This window comes from Bos grunniens, chromosome 18, assembly GCF_055505025.1.
Source record: "Bos grunniens cultivar Pamir isolate PY7600 chromosome 18, Bosgru_T2T1.0, whole genome shotgun sequence".
In the NCBI taxonomy this organism is placed as follows: Eukaryota; Metazoa; Chordata; class Mammalia; order Artiodactyla; family Bovidae; genus Bos; species Bos grunniens.
In genome coordinates this window covers 58,128,426-58,144,571 of record NC_141182.1, presented here as the reverse complement: position 1 = coordinate 58,144,571, position 16,146 = coordinate 58,128,426, and the positions used below count along the sequence as shown (strand labels likewise).

Genomic DNA, 16,146 nt, shown 5'->3' with positions numbered 1-16,146 from the left:
CTGGGTTGGGAAGATCCCCTGGAGAACAAAATGGCAACCCACTCCAGTATCTTGCCTGGGTAATCCCATGGGTTGAGAAGTCCAGCGGGCTATGGTCCCTGGGGCCGCAGAGTCGGACACAGCATAGTGAGTAAACAACAACATTTCAGAGTCACATATGGTGAAACCTTGCCAGCTCTGGGGCTTCATGCTCTCCCCTGCAGCCTGCGGCAGAGGGGAGGGGGGAGAGGTTGGAGGGAGAACGTGAAACAGCCTGACTTCTCATCGATACCCTCCCAGACCCGCCTATGGAGTCCACCTCCCCCTTCTTCGCCAGCCAGTCTTCATCACCTGCTGCCTTCCTGGCTTCCTGTTGGGGCTTCCTCCTTCCTTCCCCACATTTGGGGCACTTCCTCCCAGACGGAGGCACCTGGACCTGGGCTGGAGGATGTGGACATGGTACCGCTGCTGCTGCTGCACCCAGAGACTCTGCATTCCTTGAAGTTCACCCCCACCCTGAGGCCCCAGGACCACAGCACTGACCTCACATGTTGGGTGAATCTCCAAGGATCTCAGGTGACCATGGAGAGAGCCATCCATCTCAATGTCTCCTGTGAGTGTGGAGGGGTGGCTGAGTCCCTCAGGGCAGTGGTGTGTGTGTGTGTGTGTGTGTGTGTGTGTGAGTGTATAGAGAGAAGGCCAGCCTACTCTTCTATGGGTCTACGCACTGGGAGCTGAGGTGGGGAGTGGCCGAGAAGGACAGCCCTCCGCTTCCTGGTTTCCCTCCTGGGGTGCTGGTCAGTTTCCATCCCACTCCTCCTCTGCAGCAAGCCCATGTCTTTCTGCCCCAGATGCCCTGAGGAACCTCCGCATCAGCCTCTCCTTCAGAAACATCACAGGTAGGACAGGACCTCTGCTCTCCAGGGCTGGGTCCTGCTCCTAGGACCGCCTCCAAGGAGGCGGGGGGGTGTGCACTTGAGTGCAATCAGATATGGGAAGAACAGCGAGAAAATCACCATCCCGCCCCACCTCCCATGCACTAGACCACACACACATGCAATATACACAAAGATATATGCACAGATGTTAATAGATCCTGGGAAGGCCGGATGGTGAGAACTCAGCCTCCCCCAGCTCTCCTGCTGGGCTTTCCCCAAAAGCCCTCAAGATTCTGCAGAACACCTCGTCCCTTCTCATCTCAGAGAGCCAGGCACTGCAGCTGCTCTGTGTTGCTGACAGCAACCCTCCTGCATAGCTGAGCTGGGTTCCAGGGTTTCCCACCCTGGACGCTGCCCCCATCTCCAGCACCAGGATCCTGGAGATGCAGGGCTGAGACCTGCAGAAAGAGAGTTCGCCTGGCAAGCTCAGAACCCTCTGGGCTCTTGCTTTGTCAGCACATATGTCTCTTCGGACAATCCATTTCTGAGTGTTGGACAAGAGCCCAGTTTCAGGCCCTGGAAGGGGTCCCCCTTCCTGCAACACTTCCAGTGAATATTCAAGGTTGATTTCCTTTAGGATGGATTGGTTGGATCTCCTTGCATTCCAAGGGACTTTCAAGAGTCTTCTCCAACACCACAGTTCAAAAGCATCAATTCTTTGGCACTCAATTTCTTTATAGTCCAGCTCGCACATCCATACATGACTACTGGAAAAACCATAGCTCTGACTATACAGAACTTTATCAGCAAAGTAATGTCTCTGCTCTTCAATATGCTGTCTAGGTTTGGAAGGAAATATAGCTTTTCTTCCAAGGATCAAGCATGTTTTAATTTCATGGCTGCAGTCCCCATCTGCTGTGATTTTGGAGCCCCCCAAAATAAAGTCTGTCATTGTTTCCCCATCTATTTGCCATGAAGTGATGGGACGAGATGCCATGAACTTAGTTTTTTGAATGTTGGGTTTTAAGCCAGATTTTTCACTCTCCTCTTTCACCTTCATGTAGAGGCTGTTTAGTTTCCTTCTCACTTTCCACCATAAGGGTGGTGTCACCTGCATATCTGAGGTTATTGTTACTTGTCCTGGCAATCTTGATTCCAGCTAGTGCTTTGTCCAGCCCAGCATTTCTCATGATGTACTCTGCATATAAGTTAGAAAAGCAAGGTGACAGTATGCAGCTGTGACGTACTCCTTCCCCGATTTTGAACCAGTCTCTTGTTCCATGTCTGGTTCTAACTGTTGCTTCTTGACCTGCAAACAGGTGTTGTAGGAGGCAGGTAAGGTAGTCTGGTCTTCTTATCTCTTGAACAATTTCCCACAGTTTGTTGTGATCCACACAGTCAGTAAAGAATCTGCCTGCAATGCTGGAGACCTGGTTCAACTCCTGGGTCAGGAAGTTCCCCTGGAGAAGGGATAGACTACCCACTCCAGTGTTCTTGGGCTTCCCTGGTGACTCAACTGGTAAAGAATCCACCTGCAATGGCAGACACCAGGGTTTGATCCCTGGGTTGGGGAGGTCCCTTGGAGAAAGGCATGGCAACTGACTTCCGGTGTTCTTGCCTGGAGAATCCCCATGGACAGAGGAACCTGGCGGGCTGTAGTCCATGTGGTCCACAGTGTAGGAAATGACTGAGGGAATAAGCACATCACAGCAGCACAGCACTTCTTTCCTGGTGGGTAAGGAAGTGTTTCGCCATAAGGCCAGCATTTATTTAATTCTAGAAGGTAGCCTCAAAGAGTTCTCTTGATTAGCCAAGTGAATTTCCATCCCAGCATCATAACAGAACTCAGTTTCACGTTTCAGTGGGAGATAACTAACCAATTCGATCACATGAACCACAGCCTTGTTTAACTCAATGAAACTATGAGCCATGCCATATAGGGCCACCCAAGACAGACGGGTCATGGTGGAGAGTTCTGACAAAACGTGGTCCACTGGAGAAGGGAATGCCAAACTGCTTCAGTATTGCCTTGAGAACCCCATGAACAGTATGAAAAGGCAAAAAGATAGGACACTGAAAGATGAACTCCCCAGGTCAGTAGGTGCCCAAATGCTACTGGAGATCAGTGGAGAAATAACACCAGACAGAATGATGAGCCGGAGCCAAAGCAAAAACAACACCCAGTTGTAGATGTGACTGGTGATGGAAGTACAGTCCAATGCTGTAAAGAATAATATTGCATAGGAACCTGGATGTTAGGTCTGTGAATCAAGGTAAATTGAAAGTGGTCAACAGGAGATGGCAAGACTGAACATTGACATTTTAGGAATCAGCAAACTAAGATGGACTGGAATGGCCGAATTTAACTCAGATGACCATTATATCTACTACTGCGGACAAGAATCCCTCAGAAGAAATGGAGTAGCCATCATAGTCAACAAAAGTGTCTGAGTGCAGTACTTGGATGCAATCTCAAAAATGACAGAATGATCTCTGTTCATTTCCAAGGCAAACCATTCAATATCACATTAATCCAAGTCTATGATCCTACCAGTAATGCTGAAGTTGAACGGTTCTACGAAAACCTACAAGACTTTCTAGAACTCACACTCATGAAAGATGTCCTTTTCATTATAGGGGACAGGAATACAAAAGTAGGAAGTCAAGAAATAGTAGGAGTAACAGGCAAATTTGGCCTTGGAGTACAGAATGAAGCAGGGCAAAGGCTAATAGAATTTTGCCAAGAGAATACACTGGTCATAGCAAACACCCTCTTCCAACAATAGAAGAGAAGACTACACATGGACATCACCAAATGGTCAACACCGAAATCAGAGTGATTATATTCTTAGCAACCAAAGGTGGATAAACTCTACACAGTCAGCAAAACAAGACCAGGAGCTGACTATGGCTCAGATCTTGAACTCCTTATTGTCAAATTCAGACTGAAATTGAAGAAAGTGGGGAAAACCACTAGACCATTCAGGTATGACCTAACTCAAATCCCTCACGATTATACAGTGGAAGTGAGAAATAGATTTAAGGAATTGGATCTGATAGACAGAGTGCCTGACGAACTATGGACTATGGAGGTTCGTTACATTGTACAGGAGGCAGTGATCAAGACAATCCCCATGAAAAAGAAATGCAAAAATGCAAATGGTTGTCTGAGGAGGCCTACAAATAGCTGAGAAAAGAAGAGAAGTGAAAGGCAAAGGAGAAAAGGAAGGATATACCCATCTGAATGCAGAGTCTCAAAGAACAGCAAGGAGAGATAAGAAAGCCTTCCTCAGTAATCAATGCAAAGAAATAGAGGAAAACAATTAAGTGGGGGAAGACTAGAGATCTCTTCAAGAAAATTAGAGGTACCAAGGGAACTTTTCATACAACGATGGGCACAATAAAGGACAGAAATGGTATGGACCTAATAGAAGCAGAAGATATTAAAGAGGTGGCAAGAATACACAGAAGAACTGTACAAAAAAGATCTTCATGACCCAGGTAATCACGATGGTATGATCACTCACCTAGAGCCAGACATCCTGGAATGGGAAGTCAAGTGGGCCTTAGGAAGCATCACTTAGGAAGCATCACAAAGCTAGTGGAGGTGATGGAATTCCAGTTGAGCTATTTCAAGTCTTAAACGATGATGCTGTGGAAGTGCTGTACTTTATGCCAGCAAAGTTGGAAAACTCAGCAGTGGCCACAGGACTGGGAAAGATCAGTTTTCATTCCAATTCCAAAGAAAGGCAATGTCAAAGAATGCTCAAACTACTGCACAATTGCACTCTTCTCACACACTAGTAAAGTAATACTCAAAATTCTCCAAGCCAGGCTTTAGCAATACGTGAACTGTGAACTTCCAGATGTTCAAGCTGGATTTAGAAAAGGCAGAGGAAGCAGAGATCAAATTGCCAACATCTGTTGGATCACCGAAAAAGCAAGAGAATTCCAGAAAAACATCTACTTCTGCTTTATTGACTATGGGAAAGCCTTTCACCGTGTGGATCACAACAAACTCTGGAAAACTCTTAAAGAGATGGGAATAGCAGACCACCTGACCTGCCTCTTGAGAAATCTGTCTGCAGAACAGCAAGCAACAGTTAGAACTGGACATGGAATAACAGACTGTTCCAAATCGGGAAAGAGCTACATCAAGCCTGCATATTGTACCCTGCTTATTTAACTTATATGCCTAGTATATCACGAGAAATGCTGGACTGGATGCGGAACAAGTTGTAATCAAGATTGCTGGGACAAATATCAATAACCTCAGATACGCAGATGACACCACCCTTATGGCAGAAAGTGAAGAACTAAAGAGCCTCTTGATGAAAGTGAAAGTGGAAAGTGATAAAGTTGGCTTAAAACTCAGCATTCAGAAAACTAAGATCATGGCATCCAGTCCCATCACTTCAAGGAAAACATATGGAGAAACAGTAGAAACAGTGGCAGACTTTATTTTGGGGGGCTCCAAAATCACTGAATATGGAGACTGCAGCCATGAAATTAAAAGACACTTACTTCTTGGCAGGAAAGTTATGACCAGCCTAGACAGCATATTTAAAAGCAGAGTCATTACTTGGCCGATAAAGGTCTGTCTAGTCAAAGCCATGTTTTTGCCAGTAGTCATGTATGGATGTGACAGTTGGACCATAAAGAAAGCTGACTGCTGAAGAATTGATGCTTTTGTACTGTGGTGTTGGAGAAGACTCTTGAGAATCCTTGGACTGCAAGGACATCAAGCCAGTCCATCCTAAAGGAGATCGGTCCTCAATATTCATTGAAAGCACTGATTCTGAAGCTGAAACCCCAACACTTTACCACCTGATGCAAGGAACCGACTCATTGGAAAAGGCCCTGATACTGGGAAAGATTGAAGGCGGGAGGAGAAGGGGACGACAGAGGATGAGATGGTTGGATGGCATCACCGACTCAATGGACTTGAGTTTGAGTAAACTCCGGGAGTTGGTGATGGACAGGGAGGCCTGGCGTGCTGCAGTCTATGGGATCTCCAAGAATCGGACATGACAGAGAGACTGAACTGAATGAATCATGAGTAACCAGCAGATCAGGTGTACATGTGACAACCTGGATTTGAAACAGGCATATGAAACTGGAGGGGCAGTCTGGAAGAACTGAAGTCTTGTAGGATGTGATGCTATTTACAGGTAGACAGTGTCAACATTGAGATGGCTTGAGTTGAGTTGAATTCTGAGAATTCAACTCAATTCAACAGAATTGCTTGTGCGTGATGTGGTCCAACTGACAGACACATTGGAATCGGGCCCACAATCATCTACATTCATTTTCTTGTACTAAATCTGGAAACCCAGTGTCGTTTCACCTTACAGCACTTCATGTGGCCCCTCCCAACACCCAGCCTTATAACCGTCTTTAAACCCTTCAATTGCCACATGTGGGTTTTGGCCACCATTACTCATGGCTGCTCTAGAACATGCATCCAAGGAGTGGAAGTGTTGGGTCCTCATGTAAGAACAAGCTCAGCTTGCTGTAAGAAGCTGTTTTCCTCTCAAACGTGTGGGCCAACTTACATTTCAACAACCACTGCCCCACACTTTCCCAGCAGTTGGTGTTTTGAGAGACTTTAATAGCTGGCTACTTGGAGCACACGTAGTCATGCCCTGTTAGTGTCTTAATGTGCAGGTTCCTGACTGCAGTTACGTGGGGCAGCTTTCCATTCCCTGACGGTCTCCTTATACGTTGCCCTCGATGAAAGTCCTGCTCATTTGGGCCCATTTCTGTATATTTCTTTTACCTTAGGCATTTGTAGAAACTCATATTTTGACTACTGTTACTTTGATGGTTATCTGTGTCATCAGTGTCTTCTCCCACCTGATGGCTTTCGATTCGGCACTCCCAGGGATGTCTGTTATGAAGAGTTCTTCATTTTAATACAGCTCGGGATTTCGGCGTCTGTCTTAGAGATGGCGTTGTTTCTGTGTTGTTCAGGAATCCTGCCCCCCCCCATCCCCCGCAGTTCATGGAGACACCTGCTGCAGTGTCTTGCAGCAGCTCTACTGTTTGTCTCTCTAAATAGATCTTCAGCCCATCTGCACTTGATTTTGGTTCCCATATGAGCTAGGGATGCAGTTGCATTTGACTGGGTTCAGATCCCCTGTCGCCCACAGAGTAATTGAAATGCCTATCTCTTTGTCACTTCTTTCTATCACCTTTTCTATTGCACATGATGCTTCCTGTGGTTGGGGTTTATTTCTAGGTTCCCTTTTCCGATCCACTAGTCTACCTGACCATCCCTCTTTCAGTCCAAAAGTTTGGTTCTACTATGCTCTAATATACCCTGGAGAAGAGAATGGCAACCCAATCCAGTATTCTTGCCTGGACAATCCCATGGACCCAGGAGTCTTGTGGGCTGCAGTCCATGGGGTGGCAAAGAGTCAGACACGACTATCCAACTAAGCAACAGGCAGGGGGTTATGTATCTTCACAACTTGCAGGGCCAGGCCTCACACACTGTTCTTTTCAAGGTTCCCTTGCCTTCCTTGAAATGTCTGCTTCCTTTTAAATTTTACATTGGAAAATAAATAAATAAATAAATTTTACAGTGGAATTATTGAGTTCCACAGATGTCCATCTGGGATGTGGTGACATACATTTTGATTCTGCACAGTATTTTGAGTAGATTGGATATTTATATTCTTTTTGCAAACCCCTAATGTGGTATATTTTCCCATTCATTTATATCTTTAATGTCCTTCAAGACAGATTTATAATTTTCTCCATTGAGGTTTTGTATATCCTCTTGTTGTATACCTTTCTAAATGTTAGATAGATTCCAGGTATATCCTAATTTTTGATGCAACTGTCAATGGCTCTCATACAGTTTTATATTACTGTGATATGAGAACGTAATTGATCTTTTTTGGCCAAGTGGCAAGGCTGTGGGACCTTGGTTCCCTTATCAGGGATCAAATTCCCATCCCTTGCTTTAGAAGGCAGATGCTTGATCATGGACCACAGGGAAGTCTGCAATGAATTTTTCAAGTTTGAATTTGTCTCAAGTCATCGTGCTCTCTTGTTAAACCTCTAAATGTATCTGTATAAACTTTTGGATTTTTCTACATGTAGAACTTTTATGAACATAAATCTTTCTTTTTTCCTTTCAATTATTATACCTTTTACCGATATTTATTGACTTGCTAGGGTGGAACCTATGGTACTCCATTAAGTATGATGTTTTCTAAAGACACCCTTCATCTTTTTAGGGAATTTCTCTTTTATTTCCAATGCACTGTGAATTTTATCACAAAGGCATTCGCACTCATCCAGTGTTCATTGCTTTCATCTCTGGAGATTTAATCAGTGAATCAGGGACAGTAGCCACACTAGAAGCCACACTACGTATTGTGTATTTCCACAGAGGAAATGTAACATAAGTAATCGATTGTGCAGCTGTTGAAAGTCCACTGGAGCCTGTCAAGCAGGGAACACTCTCTTAGTTTTGGACCACTCTAATCCAAGCCCCCAACTTGACGTTTTTCAAATCTTTTACATACATAGACACATATTCTCTCTGAGATACAGGTATAACCTTGTGTTAGTTTCAGGTGTACAATGTAATGATTTAATATATGTACATATTACAAAATGATCACCACATATGCCTAATTAACATTTACATCTACAAGGCTAAAATTTTTTTGTGTGATGAGAAATTTTAAGATCTGGTCTTTTAGCAACTTTCAAATGTACAGTGCAGTATTGTTAACTGTATTAGTGTCCTTAACATTTTAAATATAGTCACCATGATGTACATTACATGTCCATGACTTATTTATTTTATTCCTGGAAATGTGTACCTTCTGACCACTTTTCCCAATTTTGCCATAGACCCCACTCTCTACCTCTGAGAACCACCAGTTATTTCTCTTTATCTATGATGTTATGTTGTTTGTTTTTTTTTCAGTTCCACCTACCTGTGAGATCATACAGTATTTTTCTTCCTGTGTCTAACGTGTTTCATTACCCTAATGCCCTCACGTACCATCCATGTATTGGAAAGGCAGGATTTCCTTCTCTTTTATAGCTGAAGAGTGATCACAAGTATGCACACACTGCCACTGCAGTTTCTTTATTCATTCTCTCATCATTGGATATGGAAGTTGTTTCCATGTCTTCAATAATGTACATAACACTTCCATGAACATGGGGCGCATATATCTTTTCAAATTGCCATTTCATCTTCTTTAAAGGCCAAAAGTGAAAGTGCTTGAGGTTCTATTTTTAGTTTTGAGGAACCTGCACAGTGTCCCCATACAGGCCGCACAATTCACATTCCCACCAGCAGTGCCCAAGGGTTCCCTTTACCCCACATCCTCACCAACACTGCTTGTTTCTTGTTCTTTGACCGTCCCAGCTTGACCTTTGCTGGACACCAGCCGCTCTGAAGGTGTGCTGCACAGCCCTGCGGATCCTGGCCTTCTCCAGCGCCTGCTTGTCCAGCAATGTTCCCGCAACAGGTGAGGAGTGAGGGAGAGAGCTCGTCTCCTCTTTTTCACCAGGACCCCAGGGCCAGGGTTCTGTGGAGCATGACATTGACTCAAGTGTTCAGATCCCTCCTTAGGCAAAAAAAAGAAAAAAAAAATGGTGTCACTGAATGCAATACAGACATGGACCCCCAAATACAAAATCTGACCCCAGGTCTCTGGTGTGGCCCTTAAGTGTTTTCAGGGACTGAGAACAAAGAGCAAATGAACAAAGAAGCTGCCATATCTCTTTTCAATCAATAAATTCCAAGAACGCATGAATCTGTGAGCCAGGAACTATGGATGAAGGTCAAATATATATTTCCTAAAAGTCTCAATATCACAGGCACATCACATCTGAGTTTCTTTCGAAATGAGAAACCTATGTAATCAATCACAAAACATAAAATGCTGAAAACCAAAAGATAAGACAGTTATTGCAGACTAGTTTTCTTTCTTCCTTTTTTTTTTAAGCCATGACCTAGGGCTTGTGGGGTCTTAGTTCCCAGACCAGGGATTGAATCTGGGCCAGAGGCAGTGAGAGTGCAGAGTGCTAAGCACTGGGCCACCATACCATTTTTCTCACAAGTCAGGCACACCTATCACACCTGCGTAACACCTGTTCCCCATACTTTTGGCCTGATCCTCTTTGATTGCCTTGTTTTAGGAGAATAAGCATGTATATTAATTAATATGAATATTCTACTAATAAAGTGTTAGTTAGCCATGTCTGACTCTTTGTGATCCTATGGACTGTAGCCTGCAAGAGCCCTCTGTCCATGGAATTCTCCAAGCAAGGATATTGGAGTGGGTTGCCAGTCCCTTCTCCAGGAGATCTTTCTGACCCAGAGATCGAACCCTGGTCTTCACACTGAGGGCAGATTCTTTACCATCTGAGCTAGCAGGGAAGCCCATTATATGAGGAAATAAGATTAATTATATCTAAAATAGAGTAGAAAGAAGATAATTGATTGATTGATGGACATTTCTTTCTGTTTCTGTAGTTTAAAAAAGTAAAAAATATATTAATATTTCTATCTAACTGTAAAAGAAACTTTCCATCAGTCCCATAGCTTCTTCCTGAAAGTGTCTAAAATGTTCATGATCATAGTCAAACTTGCGAAAATTAAAGAATTTTTTCCTGAAAGGGCAGTAAGTTCACAGGTTTTTTCCACACATGACTTAAGCCTTCATGTGGCTTTGAAAAGGAGGCCATCCAGAGTGAGGGGTTGTGAACTGTGTTTCTGTGTGAGGTCTGGACTTTGTGGTCCCAACTGAATGTGGCAAAGTTCTTCCTTTACCACCCCACTTTGCGTGGGCCTGTGTCCGGGTCGGCTGGTCCCACAGACCCTCAGATCCATGAAGATGCACAGCCCGTGTGCCCTGTTCTGAAAACCCTTCTGGGCAAAGGAGCTTTTCACGCTCAGCTTTCCTTCCTGGGTTCCACCCTCCAGCGTATGTGAGTCTTCCTGCCCAAGTCTGAATGGTTTTGAGAAATCTTTCAGTGTTCTTTTCCGGAAAGTTCAGTGTTTCTCTGTTGCAGGGTTGGTCCCACCTGATGACCAGGGCTGGACACGGTTTTTCTTTTCTGGTTGTGCCGGCCACTGGGTGATCCCACTGTGGACCCGAGCATCACTGGACAGGTGGTCATGTCAGAGCCAAGTGCAGTGAAGCCTCTCAGCCTCTGGAGGCCTTAGGATCTCCCCCTGCGGTGTAGGGTGTGGGGTGGGACCTTCTGTCTTCTCAGGGCTACCCCTCCTCCATGGCCTGGGGCATCCAAGTTCCCCTTCTCTGCTTGGCCAAGGCTCTGTCTCTGTCACCCTCTGGCTTCCTGTTGGGGCTTCCTCGTTCCCTCCCCACATTCGGGGCGCTTCCCTCCCCAGCAGAGGGACCTGAACCGGCTCTGTGCTGGCGGATGCTGACATGGTGCCCCTGCTACTACTGCCCCTGCTGTGGGGGGGTGAGTGGGGGAGGGTGGGGGACAGGGCTCACGGCTGGGGGAGGGGAGCACCTGTGGGGAGGGGCTGGAGCTGCTGCTGAGCCTTTGTGTCCCCCAGGGTCCCTGCAGGAGCTTCTAGGGTACGAGCTCCGAGTGCAGGAATCAGTGGTGGTGAAGGCGTGCATGGACGTCCACGTGCCCTGCTCCTTCTCCTACCCCTGGTATTACTCTGGCGAACTCTTCATCTACTGGTTCCGGGAAAAAGACCACCACACCAATGATGCTGTGGCCACAAATGACCGAAAGAAACCTGTGAAGCCAGAGACCCAGGGCCGATTCAGCCTCCTCGGGAACCCCAGCAACAACGACTGCTCCCTGAGCATCAGAGAGGCCAGGCTGAGCGACTCAGGAGTCTACTACTTCCGAGTGGAGAAAGGACCTACTCTGAAATACAGTTACAGAGAGAAGAAGCTGAATTTGCAGGTGACAGGAGGTATGACAGGGGGCCCAGGAGAGGACCCTGGCCCATGGAGACTCCTCTATTAGAACGGGAACAGGGTATAGGAACCCTCCCTGCTCCAGGTCTTGGGGTTTGAGGGTTCAGGAGAGACCCAGAACAGGGAAGGAGTTGTGACCCTGACCTTCTGGGTCCCCACACCCCTGCATCTAGGCATCTCCCTCTGTCTCATCTCCCTTTCTTCAGAGAAACCCGACATCCAGTTTCTGGAGCCTCTGGAGTCCGGCCGCCCCACAAAGCTGACCTGCAGACTGTCACTAGCCTGTGATGAGCCACACCCTCTCCTGTTCTCCTGGGCGGGGGACGCCCTTGATGCCATGAACCCAGACACCCTCCACTCCTCGGAGCTCACCCTCACCCCGAGGCCCCAGGACCATGGCACCAACCTCACCTGTCTGGTGACACTCCAGGGATCGCAGGTGGCCCTGGAAAGAACTATCTGGCTCAACGTCTCCTGTGAGTGTGGAGGGGCGGCGGGGTCCCTGAGGGCGCTGGTGTGTGTGTGTGGGTGTGCGCGTGTGTGTGCGTGTGTAGAGAGAAGGCCAGCCCACTCTTCTATGGGTCTGCGCCCTGGGAGCTGAGGTGGGGAGTGACCGTGAAGGACAGCCCCCCCATTCCTGGTTTCCCTCCTGGGGTGCTGGTCAGTTTCCATCCCACTCCTCCCTCTGCAGCAAGCCCATGTCTTTCTGCCCCAGATGCTCCGAGGAACCTACGCATCAGCCTCTCCTTCAGAAATGTCACAGGTAGGACAGGACCTCTCCTCTCCAGGGCTGGGTCCTGCTCCTGGGACTGCCTCCAAGGTGGTGCAGGGGAGTGGGCTTGAATGTGATCAGATATGGGAAGAGCAAGGAGAAAATCACCAGCCTGCCACACCTCCCAAGCACTAGAGCACACACACATGCAATACACACTGAGACTCATACACACAGGCACACACACATAATACATACATATGAACATACACTGAGACACGCACAGAAACGCCCATACACACAGGCACACACACATCACACATATACACAGAGATATACCCACAGCACAGGCACCATCATGCACATATACACTCACGGACATATACACATGCACTCATGCACACATACACACAGGCACACACACATACACCCCACACATATACACACTCACACACCCTGTTCAAAGCCCATTTCCTTCACCATGGTTCTATTGTGTGGCTTTCTTCCACAAAAGCTTCCTTAGTCCCATCCTCTGAGGCCTTCACTGAATCAACATCTCAAGCCTTGAGGCTCTGGTTTTCTTCCACCAAACAGCCCAGGCCTGTCCCATTGAGACACCAAGCCTCCCCTGAAGATACGAGGCCCAGACATGTTGGCTCAGCCTGCTTAGGGTGGGAAGGTCCAGCCCTGGGACCACAGGGAACCCAACTGGCCAGCCAGGGGAGGAGACAGCGAAGCCAGGAGATGCTGGGAAGGAGGGAGGAGGAGACCTCAGCCTCCCCCAGCTCTCCCACTGGGCTTTCCCCCAAAGCCCACAAGATTCTGCAGAACACCGCATCTATTCTCATCTCAGAAGGCCAGGCGCTGCAGCTGCTGTGTGTTGCTGACAGCAACCCCTGTGCACAGCTGAGCTGGTTCCAAGGGTCTCCCACCCTGGAGGCTACCCCCATCTCCAGCACCGGGGTCTTGGAGATACCACAAGTACCGGCTGGAGATGGAGAAGTCACCTGCCGAGCGCAGAACCCTCTGGGCTCCCAGCAAGTTTCCTTCAGCCTCTCTGTGCAGAGTGAGTTGCAGACAGGTCCTGCGGGTGGGCAGCCTTGGCAGGTGTGTGCCTTTGGGAGGGCTGGGTCTGGGGACTGAGCTTCACCCCCTCTCCCTTCCCCAGAAGACCCCCCTCCCTGCAGCTGTGAGACTGAGGAGCAGCAGGGCTCCTGGCCCCTGGTCCTCACCCTGATCAGAGGGGCCCTCATGGGGGCTGGCTTCCTCCTCACCTATGGCCTCACCTGGACCTACTACACCAGGTGAGCACCCCTGTGCCCCTGCGCGGACGTCCGGGGAATGGCTCTGGAGTTGCCGGTGGGGCTGGGCGGTCCTGTCCTGCCTGGAGCTAAGCTGTGTGATTCTCCAGGGCCTTCCCTGTTGGTCCAGTGGTTGAGCCTGTGAGTTTCCACTGCAGGGGGCAGGGGCTCGATCCTGGGTTGAGGAACTAAGGTCGCATATGCCTTGAGGCAGAGCCCAGAATGAATGAAATGGGTCTGACTCTCGGACCTGAGACTCTATTGGCTCTGCAGGTGTGGTGGCCACTAGGAGCTGGGCTGAGGGGTATGGCTGAGCCTCGCTCCCTGTCATGACGAGGTTCACCTGAGGATGCAGAGCCCAGAGGACAGACGTGGGGACATCACAGTTTGCTTCTCCCTGGAAACTCTCGCCTCCAACCCTGTGTCGTTTGCATCCACGAGCCTTTATTTGTGGAGATGACTGCGTGACAGTAGGAAGAGTCAATGCCATTGAAAGGCGACTTTCTGACTTACCTCGCTTAGTATGGGATTACTCATGTTTTTACATGTATCAATAACTCATTCTTGGTATTGCTTGGTTTTGTCTTGAAAATAGTATTTTATGTATGACTATTCCTCCAGTTCTGTATGGACTCTAAAATATGATGACATTGCCTTCGTTTGCAAATTTTGGCTCATTCAAAGTAATGTTGACGTGAATGGTGTGATGAAAATAGGAGGGCTAGCACTTTCCTCCTGGTAGGTGTGGAACTGCTTCATCATAAATTTGGCATATATTTAGTTTGAGAAGGTGGCCTCAGAGAGTTCTTCTGAGTAGTTAAATGAGTTTATATCCCATGGCATATGTGAGGGTTCTGAGCTTTGTACACCCTCAGGAGCACTTGTATTACCTACACGGTCAGTTTTCAGCACTGCACTCCACTGTGACGGTATCTCCTTGCCTTTTTAGTTTCTTTCCCTCATGTACAATGATGTTGAGCCATCTGAATATCTTCTTTAGTGAAATTCCTGTTTCGATCTTTGCCCACTTAAAATAAAAATTGGTACCATCTTTCTAAATTCCATATATATGTGTTAGTATACTGTATTGGTGTTTTTCTTTCTGGCTTACTTCACTCTTTATAATAGGTTCCAGTTTCATCCATCTCATTAGAACTGATTCAAATGTATTCTTTCGAGACAGCAAAAGAGACACTGATGTATAGATCAGTCTTATGGACTCTGTGGGAGAGGGAGAGGGTGGGGAGATTTGGGAGAATAGCATTGAAACATGTATAATATCATGTATGAAACGAGTCGCCAGTCCAGGTTCGATGCACGATACTGGATGCTTGGGGCTGGTGCACTGGGACGACCCAGAGAGAGGGTATGGGGAGGGAGGAGGGAGGAGGGTTCAGGATGGGGAACACAGGTATACCTGTGGCGGATTCATTTCGATATTTGGCAAAACTAATACAATATTGTAAAGTTTAAAAATAAAATAAAATAAAATAAATAAAAATCACTTCTATGTAATTTAAAAAAAAATAAAAATTGGGCAGTCTTTTTCTCGTTAATTTGAATTGTTTAGTCTGGATGTGACTTTTTAAAAATTAAAATATAATTGATTTCTAATGCTGTATTAGTTTCACAGTACAGCAAAGTGATTCAGTGATATACATATATTCTCCTCAGATTCTTTCCCATTATACTTTTTTACAACTTTGTTAGTATACTTCGTGGGCTGTACAGCTGGTCCTTGTTGGTTATCTATTTTAGATACAGTAGTGTGTATTTGTCAATCCCAATCTCCCAATTTATCCTTCCTCCCTCTGAAAAAATTTTAAGATTTTTACACTTTAAGAAACTAACAAATGTAAACAGAGTATTTCTAAATAAATATTAAAGAAAGGTTTTTTGTGTTTTTTTTTTGGTTTCCAGAACTGGTTACTGGGAGGGTGTAGAATGTTTAGGGGCACTGTCAAATTTAGGAAACCTTATGAAATATCAATCCTAAAGAGCATTGACATCACAGGTTATTTCCATACATGGCTTGAGCCTTCACGTGGCTTTGAAAACAAGGGCATGCAGTGTGAGGGGTCCTGAATGCCATTTTGTGAAGTCCGGGCTTCAGGGGTCTGCACTGAGTGGGGCAAGGCGCTCACTTCAGCCACCCCATTTTGCATGGGCCTGTGCCCCGGAGAAGGCAATGGCACCCCACTCCAATACTCTTGCCTGGAAAATCCTATGGACGGAGGAGCCTGGTGGGCTGCAGTCCATGGGGTCGCTGAGGGTCAGACACGACTGAGGACTTCACTTTCACTTTTCACTTTCATGCATTGGAGAAGGAAATG

The 16,146-nt window shown here is 46.8% G+C and overlaps 1 protein-coding gene across 2 annotated transcripts; it reads left to right on the top strand.

The window, feature by feature from the left end:
• Positions 1-11,191: 11,191 nt before the first annotated feature.
• LOC147354386 (sialic acid-binding Ig-like lectin 14) lies at positions 11,192-15,356 on the top strand. 2 transcript variants are annotated; one of them, XM_086353936.1, is made up of 7 exons: positions 11,192-11,324; positions 11,422-11,796; positions 12,007-12,276; positions 12,516-12,563; positions 13,366-13,578; positions 13,681-13,816; positions 14,087-15,356. In XM_086353936.1, exons 1-7 carry the CDS (start codon positions 11,288-11,290, stop codon positions 14,100-14,102), a joined length of 1,095 nt encoding a protein of 364 aa, XP_086210062.1. In that variant the 5' UTR covers positions 11,192-11,287; the 3' UTR covers positions 14,103-15,356. The 2 variants fall into 2 exon arrangements, with proteins under 2 accessions (XP_086210062.1, XP_086210061.1); XM_086353935.1 differs by having other exon boundaries at positions 13,324-13,578.
• Positions 15,357-16,146: the final 790 nt, after the last annotated feature.